At 38.8% G+C, this 18,223-nt stretch overlaps 1 protein-coding gene and 1 long non-coding RNA gene across 2 annotated transcripts; both read right to left on the minus strand.

The window, feature by feature from the left end:
* Positions 1-460: 460 nt before the first annotated feature.
* On the minus strand, positions 461-3,416 carry LOC125488648. The gene is made up of 2 exons (XR_007266380.1): positions 1,510-3,416; positions 461-1,080 (listed from the first exon to the last, which is right to left on the minus strand). It is a non-coding gene; the product is annotated as an uncharacterized LOC125488648 (long non-coding RNA).
* A 3,019-nt stretch (positions 3,417-6,435) lies between these two features.
* On the minus strand, positions 6,436-18,210 carry LOC105394325 (odorant receptor 94a). Its single transcript, XM_048621897.1, has 9 exons — positions 17,963-18,210; positions 10,303-10,503; positions 9,794-9,923; positions 9,136-9,343; positions 8,582-8,704; positions 7,758-7,880; positions 7,519-7,622; positions 7,086-7,186; positions 6,436-6,642 (listed from the first exon to the last, which is right to left on the minus strand). The coding sequence occupies exons 1-9, from the start codon at positions 17,993-17,995 to the stop codon at positions 6,451-6,453; spliced, it is 1,215 nt and encodes a 404-aa protein (XP_048477854.1). The 5' UTR covers positions 17,996-18,210; the 3' UTR covers positions 6,436-6,450.
* Positions 18,211-18,223: the final 13 nt, after the last annotated feature.

Raw genomic sequence — 18,223 nt, forward strand, 5'->3', positions numbered from 1 at the left:
TCACTGAAGCTAGCTCGACTACGGACGCTTCTAACTTAAAATATAGTAGATGCAGATTACTTAAAATATAATCTCAGCTAATTCAGCTGAAATTAACATCATATAGGTATCATAAAATAAAGTAAGTAATAGATTATATTTAAAATTATATATTTAACTAAATATAATTAAATTTGCAAGTAAGTACAATAGAGTTATCAGTTACAGTTAAAACTAAAACCTAGCTGTACATAATAAATAACAATAGGTAAGTACTTCGTACAAGTAGATGGGTAGGTGACAAATATGATTATGAAGTTTATTAAATTAACTATAAGCTTTAATCAATTTATTTATATTGTGTGATAACACGATTATGTTTACGAAATCATGTTATTTATACTTATATTTCTCAGTTCTCAAAACAAATATCACTGAACTAATCTAAAATTCACGTGTTCTCTAGATACAGGTACTCGTGTTTGCCTAACATAATCAAGCATATTATCAAAATTAAGTATCAATTCTCAGAAATGAAGATTACACTGATTATATCATACATAGTTACACATAATACATAAATTTATGTGAATTCTGGGAACTCTGATACTGAAAAGTCGTAAATTTTATTGAACAAAATATTTGTGAAGGATTTGTCTTATCGTGATAACTGTACGATAAATAGTAATACCATAGATAACATCTGAATGCCCTATTCTGATCTAACCACACAACTTTATTTCTATTCCAATATTCTATTCATATTGATTTCCATTAATTACTTACAGTAAAAAACAAATGCTCTTATTTCAAATTGAATCGAACAAATTTCAAACAGAAATCGCCAAAGACAAGACAAACCGACGGAAAAAAGAAACAAAACTGTCAGCGAGCAATTTTAAATTTGGAATTCCGAGATGGCTACCTATACGAGGGCTGGTGTTGCACGGGTGGTTGGTAGACGGGCGGCGCGGGGGAGGGGTTGTGCACGTGCACCACAGTTGCTGCGGGGGGGTCCTTGTCGCAGCAGTCGCAGCAGCAGCACGGGATGCAGCAGCAGCAGCAGGGCCGGCAGGAGAAGTTGCACCCCATTGTGGATTACTGGAAATGGAAGTAATGGAAACATTAGAAGGTGTTACTATGGCGCGAGGAAGCGCGAAGGGGTAGGTAATTATTCTAAGGGTCCGAAGAAAATGGTATGGGGAGGTTTGGGTTCATTGCCTTGCTATCTGTCTAGCTGATTAACGTAAGAAAATATACCTACCTATAGATTGTTATTAAATTATTTCAGGTTTAAGTTCCCTGTACCTACATGCAGCTATGCATCAGCTATCCATATACCCGTGAAAAATACTTTAATGGTAAGTAACAGTTTTCAGTTTCACTTTTTACTAACATGAAAAGATCGAACTTGCTTAAAACACCTAATAGGTCGCTTATATAATGTTCAAAGTCTCTAGATAAATAAACATTTAAAACAATTTCAGACACTGTATTTTCAATAAGAACTATGAAATTGTCGTTGCTTACCAGTCTAGCGCTCTTGCTGCATGGAATTACCCGAAATGATTAAGTACTTATTGTAATTGTTATTTCACATGATACAGATATCTTCACATGATAATGAGTTTTTATCAATAAATAACTTGAGTTTTAGTTAAGGAAGTAAGTATATCAATCAAGGATTAGGTTCTTTAAATGGTTTTAAGTATTTACATTGAGGTAAATATTATTATCTTTAGCCTGAGTCACGTTAGCTACGTCCAACGACAAACTAACAATAAATCTAATAAGGAAATAACTTTACCGTGAAGACTTCCTGACGAAAATTCACCTCTAAAGAATGACTCACCATGACTTTTCCAGTCAACCGTGACTCTAGCAGTAAAGAAAGAAAAAAACTAGATGTTTTTCTTATTATTGAGTAAAAATATTAGTTACTGACCATACAGTTCTACTTGTAGCTACGAACAGACCTATTTGCATTTTAATGTCACGGAATGTACCTAATTATTCTAATTAAGTATGAGTTTTCTTTACTGAAGTTCATGACATAATTTTAGCGTTATTACCTATTGTTTCCAACAATTAAGTACCTAGTAATAAGTTTTATGTAAGTACTTACTTAAGTTAAAAAAGTATTCTAATAATATTACTTATATCAAAAATCTTTTTGAGCTGAAAAATTGTCTCCGTGGACATCGATCAAGCCAAGCCCATAGCATTTCCTACGTATAAAAACATTAAGTACAATTTATTATATTTAATTAATCAAGCAAGCTTAAGGTAATTATGAAGTACCTACTAGGGCTATTTTTAGGTAGGTACTCTATGCAAACACCTGATGAATAGTGAAATAAAATTATGAATTTCCACAAGTTACTATTAACCGCAAATAACTAACCGAAAAACTGGCCAACACTCACTTCAAGTTGACGAAATGACAAATGAATCTCAAAGAAGTCTTTTGTTTTATAATTTGCACTTGAGTGTTGTCGGTTGTCAGCTTATATTAGCTGAAAAATTGCTGAAAAGTAAAATTCATACAATCATATGTGAGTATTCAGAATATTGAAACGTTTTTAAAACTGCATTGATTTGTAACAGTGACACGGCAGAACCGACTTATAAACGAATCTCACTATCGCTTTAGAACTGTCAAATCTGTGTCCTAATAATTAAGTTACTTTTAGTGACTACCTAACCTGAGAGTATCATTTGGAAAACGAGAATACCAACCAAACCAAACCAAAGACATGAATTCAACATTGTATACGCAATGAAATCATAACTGTTGACTCTACAGGTAACCAAACCAAAGGAAATCTCAAGATAACACTTTAAGCGTCAAGACAAACGTATGAATCACTGGTAGCCAACTCACCTTATATTTTGTCAGTCTATCTGTTTTGAACTTGAGGGTAGTACCCTTGCGGCGGCGGCACGGGGTAGGAGCCGGGGGGAGGAGGGTATCCGGGGTAGCCCTGCTGCTCTGGCGGGGGGTAGCCTGGGTACCCTGGCTGCTCGGCGAAGGTCGGCGGGTGGTGGATATGCTGGGGCGGCTGCTCGAAGGTCTGGGGCGGATGGTGGATGTGGACCACCTGGGCTGGCTGCTCCTGTTGCCCACACGCGTTGGGGCAGAGACAGGGGATCAGGCAGCAAGCGCTCAGTGCCAGGCAACACGGGTTGACGCTACAGCAGTCGTCACCGCAGTCGAAAGAAAAGCAGAGACCCATCCTGTTGTTATCAAACGACTGATTATATTACCTGCGGTTTTATTTTTAAAAATGGATTCTAATCGCCGCCATTTTGTTTTTGTTATCTCAATTCTCAGTTTCGAGCGATTCTGTTATCGCGTTCGTATCAGCTGATAAACAATATGATTTTGTTTTAGTTAGGTAGGTGTGTGTTTAGAGTTGATTTGTTTCATAGAATATAGATAGGTTATTATCTGTGTTTGCTAGTCATTGAAGTGGTCACCTTAACAGTCAGTTGTAGAACAGTTACTGTTGTGATTCACGAAAGACGACCAAAAGTATATTTCCAATAGTAGATCAATAAACCAATAACAGATGAATTTTCCGACCACACCTCATTGCAATAAGAAACTTAGATGTCCCTGCTGAAGGCAGAAACAAGACTGTTTCCGAGCTTAATATATATATTTAGTTAATAATTGCTGAAAGGAAAAGTGGTCAAGTTACGTCAGTCCTAAAACGTCCTATTCTAATTATCTATCATAGTTAATGAATCATTTAATTACAAAGTCATACTAAATTAATATACCTACTATAAACTTAGAAAAAGATGAAGAGTTCAGTATCATAAATAATGTTTGCAAGTACCTATTATGTACACATAATGTATAATCAAGGACCAAATTATCAGTACAAAGGATATAGGTACAACATAATTATGCTGCTAATAATATGCTGTCGTTCACGTTTTCAGCCGACAGATTATTAACTTATTAGAGATAGGTACCTACTTATACACTCTTTATAATTTAAAAAAAAGAGATTATAAATTATGTATCTACAAAAACAAACTACTTACATACCTGTATGTTTAATTACTTATCTAATCACGTGCCAGTAAACACTTCAACTAATTAGTCCTTACTACAAATATAGTAACTTACCTCTTGACATTGACACCAAATTATTCTTCGTAGGATCAACAGTAAGCTATAATTATAACATGATTTTTCAGTAGTTTACAAACATATTACACCGTATTTAACAAACCTTATGCACTTTACTAACTGAGTAATACTGAGCTGGAAAACCATGAGACGATTTCCATAGAAAATCCTTTTGTAGCTAACCACAGTCTTTGTCACTCTTACGATAGTTGCACTAAAGAGAAAGGGATACACGATGTAAACTGGTCCGTACCTAATATGGTGGTAGAGTAGTCACGGCAAGGTTACAACACGTCATAATTTCACGTAGGACTATGAAAGACTGTAGGTACCTTTGCTAGTTTGTTTTATTCAGGCGTATGTAGGTATATGCAAATATTCATGAAGTTTCTGCGGGGATATGCAAATATGAATTAAATTTGATGAGTATTTTGTTTTATATAACCACCAACTTATTTAAACATACGACGAAACTCTTTCTTCTTCTTCTTCAATCCCGTTACTCCTCCGAGGAGTCTGGGGCTGAAACCAGGCGCTTCCATCCTTCTCTGTCGTGGGCCAGCAAGTTGAGCTCTGGCCACGACTTCCTTTTCTCTTGGGCCTCGCTGTATATGGACTGCTTCCAAGTATGAGCTGGTCGGCCGGGTCGCCTTGAACCGCCCTGGGGTTTCCATTGTATTGCCACACTCTTTACTGTCTGGCTACTATTTACAGTCTACCATATTATTTTATGCAATTTTATCGTAAGTAGGTACCACGTACCACATAGGCATACCTAACAGCTTACCTACGAGGCTACAGCCATATACCTAGATAAAATAATGGAAGTTTCCTTTCGACTGAGTTCTTCAATAATTTCAGTTCTGGTCCTCCTTGGGAGAGGACTATGTCCAACAGTGGACGGTTATGAGCTGACGATGATATAAGAACAATAAAATTATTGCGTTTTTGGGAATAAAGGTTGGTGTGTAGGTAAACATTTTATCAATACGCCAATAAATCTTGATATTTCTTTTACAATACGCACCGATTTTCGTAACACTGGCAATCTAGGATATCTTATCATCACCACGATACGTCACTTTCAATCAATGCCAGTCGCCCAGTACCGCCTGTACGAACACTACGGTAATTTAAAATGTGAAATGTATTAAAATGTTATGAGTTATGATCACAGAAGAAAACATACTGGGGGCTCTCGGTAAAACCTCCAATTATGTTAAGAAAACTGATAAAGACGAAGTGGAAGAGGTCAGTGCGACTACAGAAACAAAAGAAGATAATTCAACACAAAAACGTAACCACGACAAACGAATCTCCATACCAAAGCGGATCAGACGTATCAGCGTTCTCCTCACCCCAAACTTAAGGAAACTGCGGAAAAACCTCAAGGAACTAACCTGTGTGAAGAAGGACCATTTATTGGATGATGGTTCTGATGATGCTTATGGCATGGATGACAAGGATTTGATCATGGAGGTGACGAGGCACCGGAGCCTGGACCGAGGATCCACTCTGAGGAGGGCGTCCCAGTTCATCTTCACGAGGAAGTCAGCGTCGGAGCATCCGTACCACCCGTTCACACCGAAGACTACGGTCAGGAAAATGCATTTCATTCATTTCGACGACCATTGACCGTTGTGAGTGTGTAGTTGTGTACTATTCTTCTGTTAGAATTCCTGTGTGTGGTTTCGCTCAAGAAGAGTAAGATTTGTGTCATGAAAATAGAGATGTCGATATGTTTTTTGTTGAATAAAGTCCAACTTGCAGTTATTATTGATGATAAAGTTTGTTATAAAAAATACAGAACGTAGGAATTTATTGGTGGGAAATATAAATGGATAAAATATATTTTCGTTGTACTGTTTTATTCTACTAGCAGGATCTACAACTGAAGCCTAAAAATAATAATATATAATATACGTATAGGTAGTTAGGTACTACTTACTTTCATTTCGATACCGACAGAAATATATAACTAACATATCATATCTATTATCTATGTACTTATGTAAAATAAATGTACCTATGAACAAAAACAAATGCCTATGTATAAATATAAATATACCGTGCCAAAATATAAAATTATTTCCAACTGTCAATAGTTAAATTGAAGAGGCTTTCAGGGACTCGCTGCGTCTATTTGATTTGTCGATTTTAGAACTGCATAAAACGTGTACGATGATTTCATTATCTGAAAATGAAAAGGAATAAATGATAATTTATTATTTCATAGATTAATCATCGTGATTTTAAGGTGTGATATCCTTAATGATATTAAAATATATCTGCATGTCTAAGTATGTAGTTATGTAAACAATATGATTTTAACAACCTAAAAAGGAAATTAAAGAAAAACATACTGAAACAAAGGTGTTAGTAGATTGTGGAACAATGTTTCCGGCCAGCAGCTCGATGGGGCTCTTGACGCGTTCCATGAAGATGACGAGCGCGCGGCGGTGGCGCGTTGGAAGGCGTAGCCAGTCCATGTAGTACGCTGCGTTGGTTAGCTTCATACTCTGTGGAGGATTATTATTATTATGTATAGGTTATACTTGTAGAAACTAGAATTTTTTAACATGCTCATGCTACCTTCTTAATCTAAGCCCGTATCCTGAGACACTACTTTATACGATACCCTTCAACTGTTAAAGCATAGCGTCTTAATCAGAAGGTTTGTTACTTCAATTACTTGTACAATATGTAGATAGGTACAGTGTACATGATTTTGCATAAGTGGTAGGTATATCTAGTCTAAAAAAGCGAACTTATAGGACGAACAACTGAAAATTCTTGAAAAACTCTGAAGGCTATTTTAATTATTTCCAGTTAATTTCAAATACTCATAGCTTTTTCAGATATGAAAGTGTTAAAAACCTATTTATCACGATGACAAAAAGTTGTCCCATCATCCACTTACCCTACAGGACATACTGAAAATCTTGAGTCCCTAAATACGAACCTCATAAGTAAGAATAGTTCCGAAGTAACAGTAGAGGAACAGCTCCACGACAATGCACGACATGTAGGCGATCATAGAAATGAACAACACGCTCGTCGGATCTATCTGTAAAACAAGCATTACTTACTATAATTACTTAGTTAGTCCATATTACGAGTATATTCTGTAGGGTGTCTCTACATTGCGAAAAAAAATAGTTTTAAATAATGCTGCTGCGCTAACAAATATTCGATTTCGTTGTAGTCCAACCTTGTGTAATCTTTCATTCGTCTGTTTCTTGTAAAGCTAAGTTTAGTAATGACTGACTGAAAGTTAAAATAACCCTGAAATACAGGGTAATTATAAAGGGTCGTGTGGCAGTACTGGGCATAGCTACGTAGGATCGCTGTGACGGCTGATGGTGATGGATAATATGATAATGGATTGTAGGTACTCACGTCAACAATCCTGTACACTATAGTACAAATAATCCAGGCAGTTACCAGAAACTGAAAAAATATCGGCCGCCCAAATATGTGACCAATGTTTTTGGATAGCCTGAAACAAATCAATACGAAACAGATTGTAGATTGTTGGTAATATAATTGCAAATCATAAAATATAAAATCTCCCATAAACAAGTAAGTAAGTAGGTACTTAACTAATTAACTAAATATCTTTAAGTTGTTTTACCTAATGATTTCGTTGTAATGGCGTAAAGACAGGGTGAAGACTTTATGAAAAGCTTCGTCAAAGGTAATGCCTTCTGACTCAGCATTCTCTTGGGCTCTTTCAACTGCTGTTTCTAAATCTAACCTGTAAATACAACACACATTTATTCAATAAAATTGAGATTCACGTATTGGTATAGAAAGCAATCGAGATAATTATCATGGTCGTACCTAATAGGAATATTCCAAAAATATTGTGATAAAACTGCAGTTCGGTGTTTGTTTGATAATGAATTAGCTACGCTAGCTACGTAATCAAATCGAGCTAATCAATCACTATAACCGTTGCATAAAGAGGCATGCGTTGTGAAAAAACAAATGAAATCAGTAGATGCATCCACTGCGGGTTCCGGGTGTTTGATAAGAGGGGTCACTATACAAATGGAAAACAAACGAACAAAATGGGTCGTGGTTATACAGGGTGAGTCTTTCGTAGGTGCACATCCGAAAGTAGGCTACTGAGCTCTTAATTCTGAACAACTGAATGTGGTGACCTGTATAGGTTTTAAACTTGGGTTTCCTTATTGTCTTCGAAGCGCTGCGCTTACCACGACTCTCTATTCTCATAACAAAGTAAGCAGTATGAGAGTTCTCGTTCGTTCTGAGATATAGGAGGCTTATATATAGGTACCTACTGACTAAAAACATTACCCTCCTCCTTCGGCAGTCGGGTAAAAAAGAACGAACGAGAGCTATTTAGTGCAATCGGCACGTTTAATACAGCGGGATAGAGTCATATGCTGGCTGCGCAGCAGCAGGAAACCCCCCAGAACCGGTGGTACTTACCTCAGTATCCGTATCTGCGTGGTGCACTGCTGCAGCAGGATGGTCACGAAGGTGTCCACGTTGCAGTTGTTGCAGCCGAGCCACGTCAGCTGCGTGAACTCGTACAGCATCACCAATGTGAAACTGCAAATAGTAAGAGAGCATAGAGAAAAAAATAATAATGAAGAGAGATAATTTGTGGAGCGCTTTCGTGGTATGAACCGCGCGGCCGCCAGCTTTAAACCTTATTAAGTTACTGTACTGTGACGTTATCTGATGATGTTTCAGTATTCTTTGCGAACCAAGTTTTCAGCATAACCAGCTATGCAGGCCGTAGCTAACTACCTGCTATAGGTATTAGCTGCTAGTTTGTATGGAATTACCTACCTGCTACCTTGTACCACGGTTATTTTACGCCGTAGGTCTGAAACTACCCACTATGCTGTATAGGAAATTAACAGGATCCGATACTATACACAGTAGCAAGAATTTCAGGATCATAATTTATTTACCCATAACTTCACACCTACCTACCTACTAGATTTGTTTTATTCGAATTGTCATGTAAAACTTACTAAGCATCATCATTAGGATCAAACGGCAGCCATATCCCAAACTCCACTGCATTGCCACCCCTATGCGTCGGCAGGCGGGACAGGAAGCTCCACATCACCATGGTCGTGATGGGCATGCTGAGACACACCCAGAACACAACCCGGGACCAGCGGTAGAAGTCTAGCAGGATGCGCTTGTGACGGACGTCTTCTTGGTTGAATAGTGGACCTGGGTTCAAGAATTAGGTAAGTAGCTAGTTAGTTAGGTATAGCTTTACTTTAAGACTTGAGCCATATCAACCCTTGACTTATGATGTCTTGCTAAATTGAGCAGGAGAATGGAATACGGTGTCAGATCAAATACGTAACAAAATAAAAGCACAACAATTCTCGATCAACACCGACCGGGCCATAGGCACAATAATTATAGTAGGCGTAGCATTTAAATTAGCTACGTACTTAGGTGAGCTAACTATGTGGTACCTAGTATAGCTAATTTCATCGATTCGCATAGTTTATCAAAAATCGGTTTTGATTAAAACTTATTTTTAATCATAAAAGGTATCTTATCAATGTACTATTCTAAATAAAGACAAATTGAACAATTGACAAATGATAGATAATGTCACACCTTCCACTAATAGCATATTATATTATTATTAGTTATTAATTTATTTACCCTTTAGGTCATCGAGCAATGCCTGAAGCTGGTCTTTCTTCCAGATGAGAGTCATTTGTTTGTTGATGTTGTTGACGAATGTGAGCAAGTTGAACATGCAGTCCATCACCATGTCCGCATCATCACGAACCTAAAACATTATACCTACTTAGTTACCTAGTAGGATTTTTTTCTCATACCTACAGGGGACAGAGTACGAAACATTCAAGTAAACTTGATTTCTGAGTTTCTGTACCTAGAATGGAAAACAAGGTACCTCTACGTAATTGCTATCATGATTAGCATTCTTTCAGTTTTGGTAAAAATACTATCTTAGGCAGTGCGTGCAGGATACTAAAGGCTCAATAAAGGTAGTGTAAGTATGTGAAAAGCTTATTTTGTGTTATATTTAGTGTGTGTTATTTGAGATTATCTTTCTATGTTGTACCTACGCTTGTACGTATCACAGATCTAATAAAGGTTACTTATTCAATTAAAATTCCCTAACTTTTCCGTAGTCCAAACCTCACTTGATAAATATTAATAAGCTGCTGTCCGATAAACAGGAAGGGCAAGAGTATGGCGAGCCGCATGTAAACTCGGTGGATCCTGTACTGCAGCAGGCCAGCGCCGGGGTCCAGAAACATGGTGCCGAGAATGCGCATGCAGCGGAGGTTTAGCTTTAGCCCGCTGAAGGCTAGCTTCTCTTCCATTGTTGCGGGCGGTAGAGTCTATAACGATAAGTTTGTGAAAAAACAAACGCTAGTAGGTACCTAAGTATAGTGTCACAATCTTATCTGTTCCGGTGGTCAAAATGTGCAACAACGAGACGTCATTGTCAAACGTAATTTCATACTCTGTGCGTTATTTGAGCTGTCAATTTCTGCGAAGAGGCTACGTTATTTAATTTGTTTTGTGATTTTCTGGGTGAAATAATGCCAAAATCGCAAAAATGTGATGCAAGAAAAGTAATACTATATATATTGGGTTTTATGCAGGAAGAATAACGTATTCAGGCGCCTTTAATTCCGTTTGAAAAATTGGAAGAACGAGTTGCAGGCTACAGGTTAGTGTTGCCAAATATGACGAATAATTTTACCCATATACTCCATGTAATTTTATTAAATATTTTCCCGAGAGGCCCGTGCCCCAGTGGGGACGGGATGGGTCGTGATACTCGTGATGAAAAGTATATAATCTTTAATTTTCTTTGATTACAGGTGTGAGGACATGACATGATACTTTAAATCTTAGGCAATATACCAAGAAGAATTTCGCGCACCTGCAGCGATTTTAGATGAAATAATGATGATTTATGACATGCCATTGTTTTCCCAACCTATCAAGAGTTGGCTGAAGGAAATTGCTTTTTGGCAATTAGCCTTTGGAAGGAGACCCGTGCCCCAGCAGTGGGCACGTGATGGGTCGTGATGATGATGATGATGATGAATTAGCCTTTGCACACTATCTGAATTTGTTTCTTGTTACTTTAGAAAAGTAAAATAAAGTGTTCAAAAATAATAATTAATAGTTTTTTTTAAGTCATCTTGTTAAGTTATCTCGTTATTCCCACGACCCACATATATTACCCATACCATTCTTATCTAGATTTAATCTCCTATATCAGAACATAATCAGAACTAATTTTATTTCTGTTCGCCGTGGAAAAATTTTCCATACAACAAATGTCGTTTGATATATTATATCCTCTTTCATTTACTATCGACCCTATATTTTGATTTATCTATACTTATGAATGTACCTAATTATAACAATAGGTAATAGCAGAAATGCATTGTCGTTTAAACCAGAAATAGGCAAAATTTAATCGAAAGCAACACTGGATTCGATCACAGCGACGTCGCCACCGGAACAGATAAGATTGTGGCACTATACTAGTTATTATTCTGTGCTCGACTATATTAAAGTTATAGTGCCACAATCTTATCTGTTCCGGTGGCGACATCGCTGTGATCGAATCCAGTGATGCCATCGATTAAATTTTGCCTATTTCTGGTTTAAATGACAATGCATTTCTGCTATTACCTATTGTTATCATCATCACGACCCATTACGTCCCCACTGCTGGGGCACGGGTCTCCTTCCAATGAAGGAAGGGTTTAGGTCTAGTCCACCACGCTGGCCAAGTGCGGGTTGGTGGACCCCAACACACACCTATTATGTAGTCTGAGCCTATCTGAAACCTAGTTAAACATTGTGAGATATGGCGTTTCGACTTTCTCCGTGTTCGGCATCATAAGGGTCACAGTGACAGTTAAATAAAGTCAATTTTTCTCTCCACCTTTAGTTTGCAAGGTGCGGGTGCCTATATAAATAGAGTGAGTCGCCCGCGCGCCTCAGTTGGTTTTTGATTTTTGAAGTGAACACTTCGGCAAAATGGCTCTATGTAGCCACGGTTCTCGTCGGCTTCGCTCCGACGGGGAAAAATATAATATTGAATTTGCGGAGTCCTCGCTACCGGGAGCTGTAGCGTGATGCGGACCAGGCGGCGCGGGGCCTGCCGGCTGCTGCGCACGCAGCCATTGCTGAGGATTTCGCAACGAAGGTTTGAGTTGATAAGCCGTGTGTAAAATGCTATTATTTACTGCTTTTAAAAGCTCAGCCACTGGTCATAATGCTCCGGCGCTTGGGGTTTTTATCCCACGTAGTAGGGTCCGATTCAATAGTCGTGGTGATGATTGATCACATATTCCGGTCCTACTAGTGGCGCTTGAGCTAGATACTTACATTAATGACCGCTTTAAGTAAAGCATATGTTAATTTTATACAGGAAAAAATAATAAAAATATATTTTTCTACCCTCAATTTCTAATATTTTTAGAAAACAGTTGATAAAAACTTTGCTATTACAATAATGCACTTGATTATAGCTTATGTAAGGCTTTACAAAGAGGAGCTTTCCAGGACCGTCATAGGATTTTTTACAGGAAGCACGTGGCTCCGAGTTTCAGTATGTTGGGACATTGTGGCATGTGCGGCGAGTAATGTGATCCGCCGGTACCTACCCGCTGAGGGTAGGCAGGCCGATTCGGTGAAATTGAAGTTTCGTGTAACCTGCACCCGGCCCTGTGCTCCCGCGCTGGCCGCCGTCTCGTGGCACCTGCATCGCAGCGTACACCCGGCCCTGTGCTCCTGCCCTGGCCACCGGTTCGTGCCACCTGCATTGCAGCATACACCCGGCCCTGTGCTCCTGCGCTGGCCGCCGTCTCGTGCCACCTGCATCGCAGCGTACACCCGGTCCTGGCCCTGGCCACCGGTTTGTGGTACCTGCATCGCTGAATAGACCCAGCCATGCACTCCTGCCCTGGCGGCTGTACACCCGGTCCTGGCCCTGGCCACCGTTTTGTGCCACCTGCATCGCAGCGTACACCCGGTCCTGGCCCTGGCCACCGGTTTGTGCTACCTGCATCGCTGCATAGACCCAGCCATGTACTCCTGCCCTGGCGGCTGTGTTGTCCCACCTGCATCGCTGCGCACACCTGGCACTCCTGTTCTGGTTGCCAGATCGAAACGCCCCCTGTCTGGGAAGAGATTTTATGCTCAGTGGAACCGCCTGCACTATTGCTAGCACGGTCATCATCATCATCAGCCATCATTATGAGTGACTTATTTAGAAGGTATCGAGTAACGTGCGCTATTCATCAGTGATTTTGGCATATGCAGACGAACGTTTACTGCCAAGGTTGGTCATGTTAGCCATACAAGGGCACACCAACGAAGCCTGAGTAACCACCTGCAGTCGCCGTAGCCACATCGGCATGGATGACGACAAATCGGGTAACATGCACCGCTTCTAAAAGTGTTATAGCACTTCAATTTGATGCCTCCGCTAAGGTAGGGTATTCTATTAAAGCAGCTTTCTTCTGAACTGCCCAAAGTGACCTGTAGACTGCTCCTGGGGATAGTTGTGCAATCAATTTTTTATTTCGATGTCTCTGCTGAAGAAACTGTCTAATGCCGCTTTTGTTCTAAACTGCCTAAAGATCATTGGACTGCTCATGGGAATGATGACGCACGGTAAGTACAGGAGCGTTACTCTATACTGATGAGAAACGAACGAACGAGAGCTGTCGTGCAATCGGCACGTTTAATACATACAAACAGATAGAGCGGCTCGCGTCGCAGTGCACTGAAAGTTCGTTTTTCGTCATATAAAGTGACTCCCCAGACACTATCTTAAGTGTCATGACACATCGGCAGATTCCAGCTTTGAGTCTTTTCTTTTCTCGGCTGTGAGCAAAGTGAATCCCACGGGCGAGTGTTCAACCTGAAAGCACTGAGCTAATTCCTGATTTCGTGAAAGTCGCTGTTGCTATACCATACCGCTTCACAAGTTACCGAATTTATTATGATCCTACTGTCGGGTGATCATGATCAGAGTGTCATCGCGGTTTCTGAGTGACACCATATAAGCTGTCTTCCTTAAGTCCCAGTGGATTGTGAGTGTGTGTCCGAGCTCTTTGTTGAAAAATGCGTGAACCTTCTACGCAGCAGCTGTCTACTAGTTGTGTATCGAATAAATCGAGTAACGGTGCTCTTGCACGAGACGACTACCTTTTGGTAAAATTATAACTTCCACTATTCTGGGAACATGCATATACCTACTGTGTACTGTGTATCACATCACGTGTAGCCGTAGCCCAACTCAATTTACTGGGCTAGATAATAAACAATGGCAGTCGTCATTAAATTTCTATGAATTTCGAAGATCATCATTTGGAGCACAATTCAAAGGGTGAAAGTACCTATTCATGCCTAAACGGCTTCTCTAATGAAAATGTATTTTTAATTCGATTCTGGCGCAAACGTTTCATAACTATTTTTCAACACTATATCTGCTGAAACTACTTAGACTGACTGGTTAAGATGCAGACGTGCCGTTTTCACAATTCCATTTTGAGTAATCTGTTTTATGGATCTTTCAGTTAGTTACGTAGGTAACTAGTTAGTTACTTACCAAGTAAAAAATTACTTGTGTCATGCTCGTACTCGCATCTCATTTAGGAGCTCTCTGGCCTCTAGCTGAAGGCTAGAACTGGTATATATATCTACTAAGCTAGTACAGAGTTATAACCGGGCAGCGGTGACGTGGTAGCTGCTTGATTTATTAGAGTTTGCGGAAAACTTTCAAATTCAAATTCAAATGATTTATTGCATACTAAGTGTGTACATGGTGTTATATTCTTAATACTAGGCACTTACAACTTAGTAACCTTTTTCAGGTGTAGCAAATAAGTAATAATTCTAAATAAGTAATAATTATTAGTCATAATATTAACTCTTCGCACTTCTTTCAGAATGCAATACGGTCGCTGAAGTAGGTAACCTTCCTTAGCTGGACAACAACAACAAGCCTTTTTGTTTTAAAGAGTGTCACAGTTATTCGCCTTTCCACTGTCATATCGATGTCCAAGGACTTTTTCTTGGGTATAGCTAACTACCTAAGTTTACCTATAGATAGCCGCAAGCTATCTGCTGTTGGCGAACTGTCAGTTCTGATTGATAAGTCAGGCTCGATAAGTTGCAACAAGGCGAAGCCTTAAGGTTTTGGCCGAGACGTGCCCTTAGTGTTGACGAACCTACCTAAAGGTGACCTTGTTAATGTTTTTCATATGAAGTACTGAACATTTTACTTATCCTGGTGGCATGACTGATCATTTACTTACCCAGTTAAGACATGTTAGTCGGGTTTCATTTATCAACTAATATAATTGTTATTGTTGTGTTAATCAATCTTTATTAATTGATGTCATCTACCAAGGAATGCTGCCAGAGCTCATAATATTCACACATGATGATACAGAATGATAGTAGCCCACAAAATCGGTGCAAAGGCTTATAAAATAACTTTCCTTCCTAGTAGGACTGCACAGGAACTCGTTAACCGCAGAGTTAGTTAGAATACAAAATTAGACTGTGTGTTACTTGTCAATCTAGAATATGAATATAGTTACCTGCATCATGTTTTGAAAAACTGAATACTTAGTTATCCGCCAGTGTCACAGCCTTCATCTAATCTTTTCCAGTAGCTGATGAGGCTGAGATATTTAGTAAAATTATCTTCCCTTCAAGCACCACTCCTCGTTCCAAGGACTAGATGCCGCGCCAGGTGTTGCAGGCCGTGTCGTCGTACGGGGCTGACTGAGCAGGTCCTCGAGGCTCCAGGGTCGGCTGCTGCATTTCTGAGGTCAGTCCAGAAATACATACCCTAGTCAGCATGTGCTGACCTGAGCCCCAGCGGCCTGGATCGATATTCTACACTTTACAGCTTTTAAATATTGTTGCAAAGTATTTCACTGGTTCCATCATCCATTCGGCTAGTGTATGTTAAAAATATTGCCTTGACAATAACAAGATTTTGATCAATAATTACTTATAAGTATTGCTTTCGAAGAGTCACTGTGTGTATCCATATGTATAAATACCTACCTATATGTATAGGTCATACCTTCCATAACTTTCTGAAAAGTCAGGAATAATAAGGAAGTACTTAAGTCTTATGTATACTTATACCTTTCTTTTTAGTATATCTATTACCTAGAAATCTATGCATTTTAAATTTATAGATTCAAATATTTCTCTATACTGATATACTCATCAGTAGCTTATGGGTCACAGTTGGTTTTCTCTCCACCATGCGATAATAAACACATCTCACAATGTTTAACTAGGTTTCAGATAGGCTCAGACTACATAATAGACGCATTTTTCCTGAAATAAAAATGACATATTATGTATCTAGCCTATCTGAAACCTAGTCATTTCTGCATGGTGATATTACAACTGAGGCGCGCGGGCGACTCACTCTATTTATATAGGCACCCGCACCTTGCAAACTAAAGGTGGAGAGAAAAATTGACTTTATTTAACTGTCACTGTGACCCTTATGATGCCGAACACGGAGAAAGTCGAAACGCCATATCTCACAATGTTTAACTAGGTTTCAGATAGGCTAGATACATAATATGTCATTTTTATTTCAGGAAAAATGCGTCTATTGTTATGATTAGGTACATTCATAAGTATAGATAAATCAAAATATAGGGTCGATAGTAAATGAAAGAGGATATAATATATCAAACGACATTTGTTGTATGGAAAATTTGTCCACGGCGAACAGAAATAAAATTAGTTCTGATTATGTTCTGATATAGGAGATTAAAATGTAGATTACAATGGTATATGGTAATATATGTGGGTCGTGGGAATAACGAGATACGACTTAAATAAAACTATTAATTATTATTTTTGAACACTTTATTTTACATTTTCTAAAGTAAATAGAAACAAGAGCATACAATTAAAAGAAATTCAGACAGTATGCAAAGGCTAATTCATCATCATCATCACGACCCATCACGTCCCCACTGCTGGGGCACGGGTCTCCTTCCGAAGGCTAATTGCCAAAAAGCAATTTCTTTCAGCCAACTCTTGATAGGTTGGGCAAACAATGACATGACATAAATCATCATTATTTCGTCTAAAACCGCAGCAGGTGCGAGAAATTCTTCTTGGTATACTGCCTAAGATTTAAAGTATCATGTCATGTCCTCACACCTGTAATCAAAGAAAAATAAAGATTATATACTTTTCATCACGAGTATCACGACCCATCCCGTCCCCACTGCTGGGGCACGGGCCTCTCGGGAAAATATTTAATAAAATTACATGGAGTATATGGGTAAAATTATTCGTCATATTTGGCAACACTAACCTGTAGCCGCTGCAACTCGTTCTTCCAATTTTTCAAACGGAATTAAAGGCGCCTGAATATGTTATTCTTCCTGCATAAAAGCCAATATATATAGTACTACTTTTCGTGCATCACATTACAGCGCTTTTGGCAATATTTCACCCAGAAAATCACAAAACAAATTAAATAACGTAGCGTCAGCCTCTTCGCAGAAATTGACAACTCAAATAACGCACAGAGTATGAAATGACGTTTGAAAATGACGTCTCGTTAGTTGCACATTTTGACCACCGGAACAGATAAGATTGTGGCACTATACTTACCAGCTAAGTTTTTATAATTAGAAGAACTTTTGTTGTGAAAGAGGTGTAATAGTCTCCTGATTGCAACGAGCAACAATAACATTTATTTTGGTAGGCGTCCTTTAAGTATTAGTTATGTACTCGTACTTATATAACTTCTAAAAATATACTTACCTTGGCTAAGGTAGGGGTCGTCGGTGTGGTCATAATGGTGTCTTCTCAGATTGAAGATAGGAAGCTATTACCTGAGAAGTTAGAAGCAAACTGAAAAGGCTACTATTGCTATTACTCGAATGGTAACTTAAAGAACTTCATGATATAATTTACCTGATTAGTCTGATTACACATCATAGGAAAGTAAACAGCATTTATTATCCTTTCACACCTCGATATTCTATGGTTTAGCACATCGCACACACAGGGTGTTCAGAAATA

The sequence above is a fragment of the Plutella xylostella genome, chromosome 6 (genome assembly GCF_932276165.1).
Source record: "Plutella xylostella chromosome 6, ilPluXylo3.1, whole genome shotgun sequence".
Taxonomy (NCBI): domain Eukaryota; kingdom Metazoa; phylum Arthropoda; class Insecta; order Lepidoptera; family Plutellidae; genus Plutella; species Plutella xylostella.

Coding starts and splice junctions, on each gene's coding strand:
- LOC105394325 (XM_048621897.1), bottom strand. CDS start 17,995: ATGACCACACCGACGACCCCTACCTTAGCCAAG. Junction 10,504..17,962: donor CGACCCCTACCTTAGCCAAG/GTAAGTATATTT, acceptor TTATCGTTATAG/ACTCTACCGCCCGCAACAAT. Junction 9,924..10,302: donor AGCTTATTAATATTTATCAA/GTGAGGTTTGGA, acceptor ATAATGTTTTAG/GTTCGTGATGATGCGGACAT.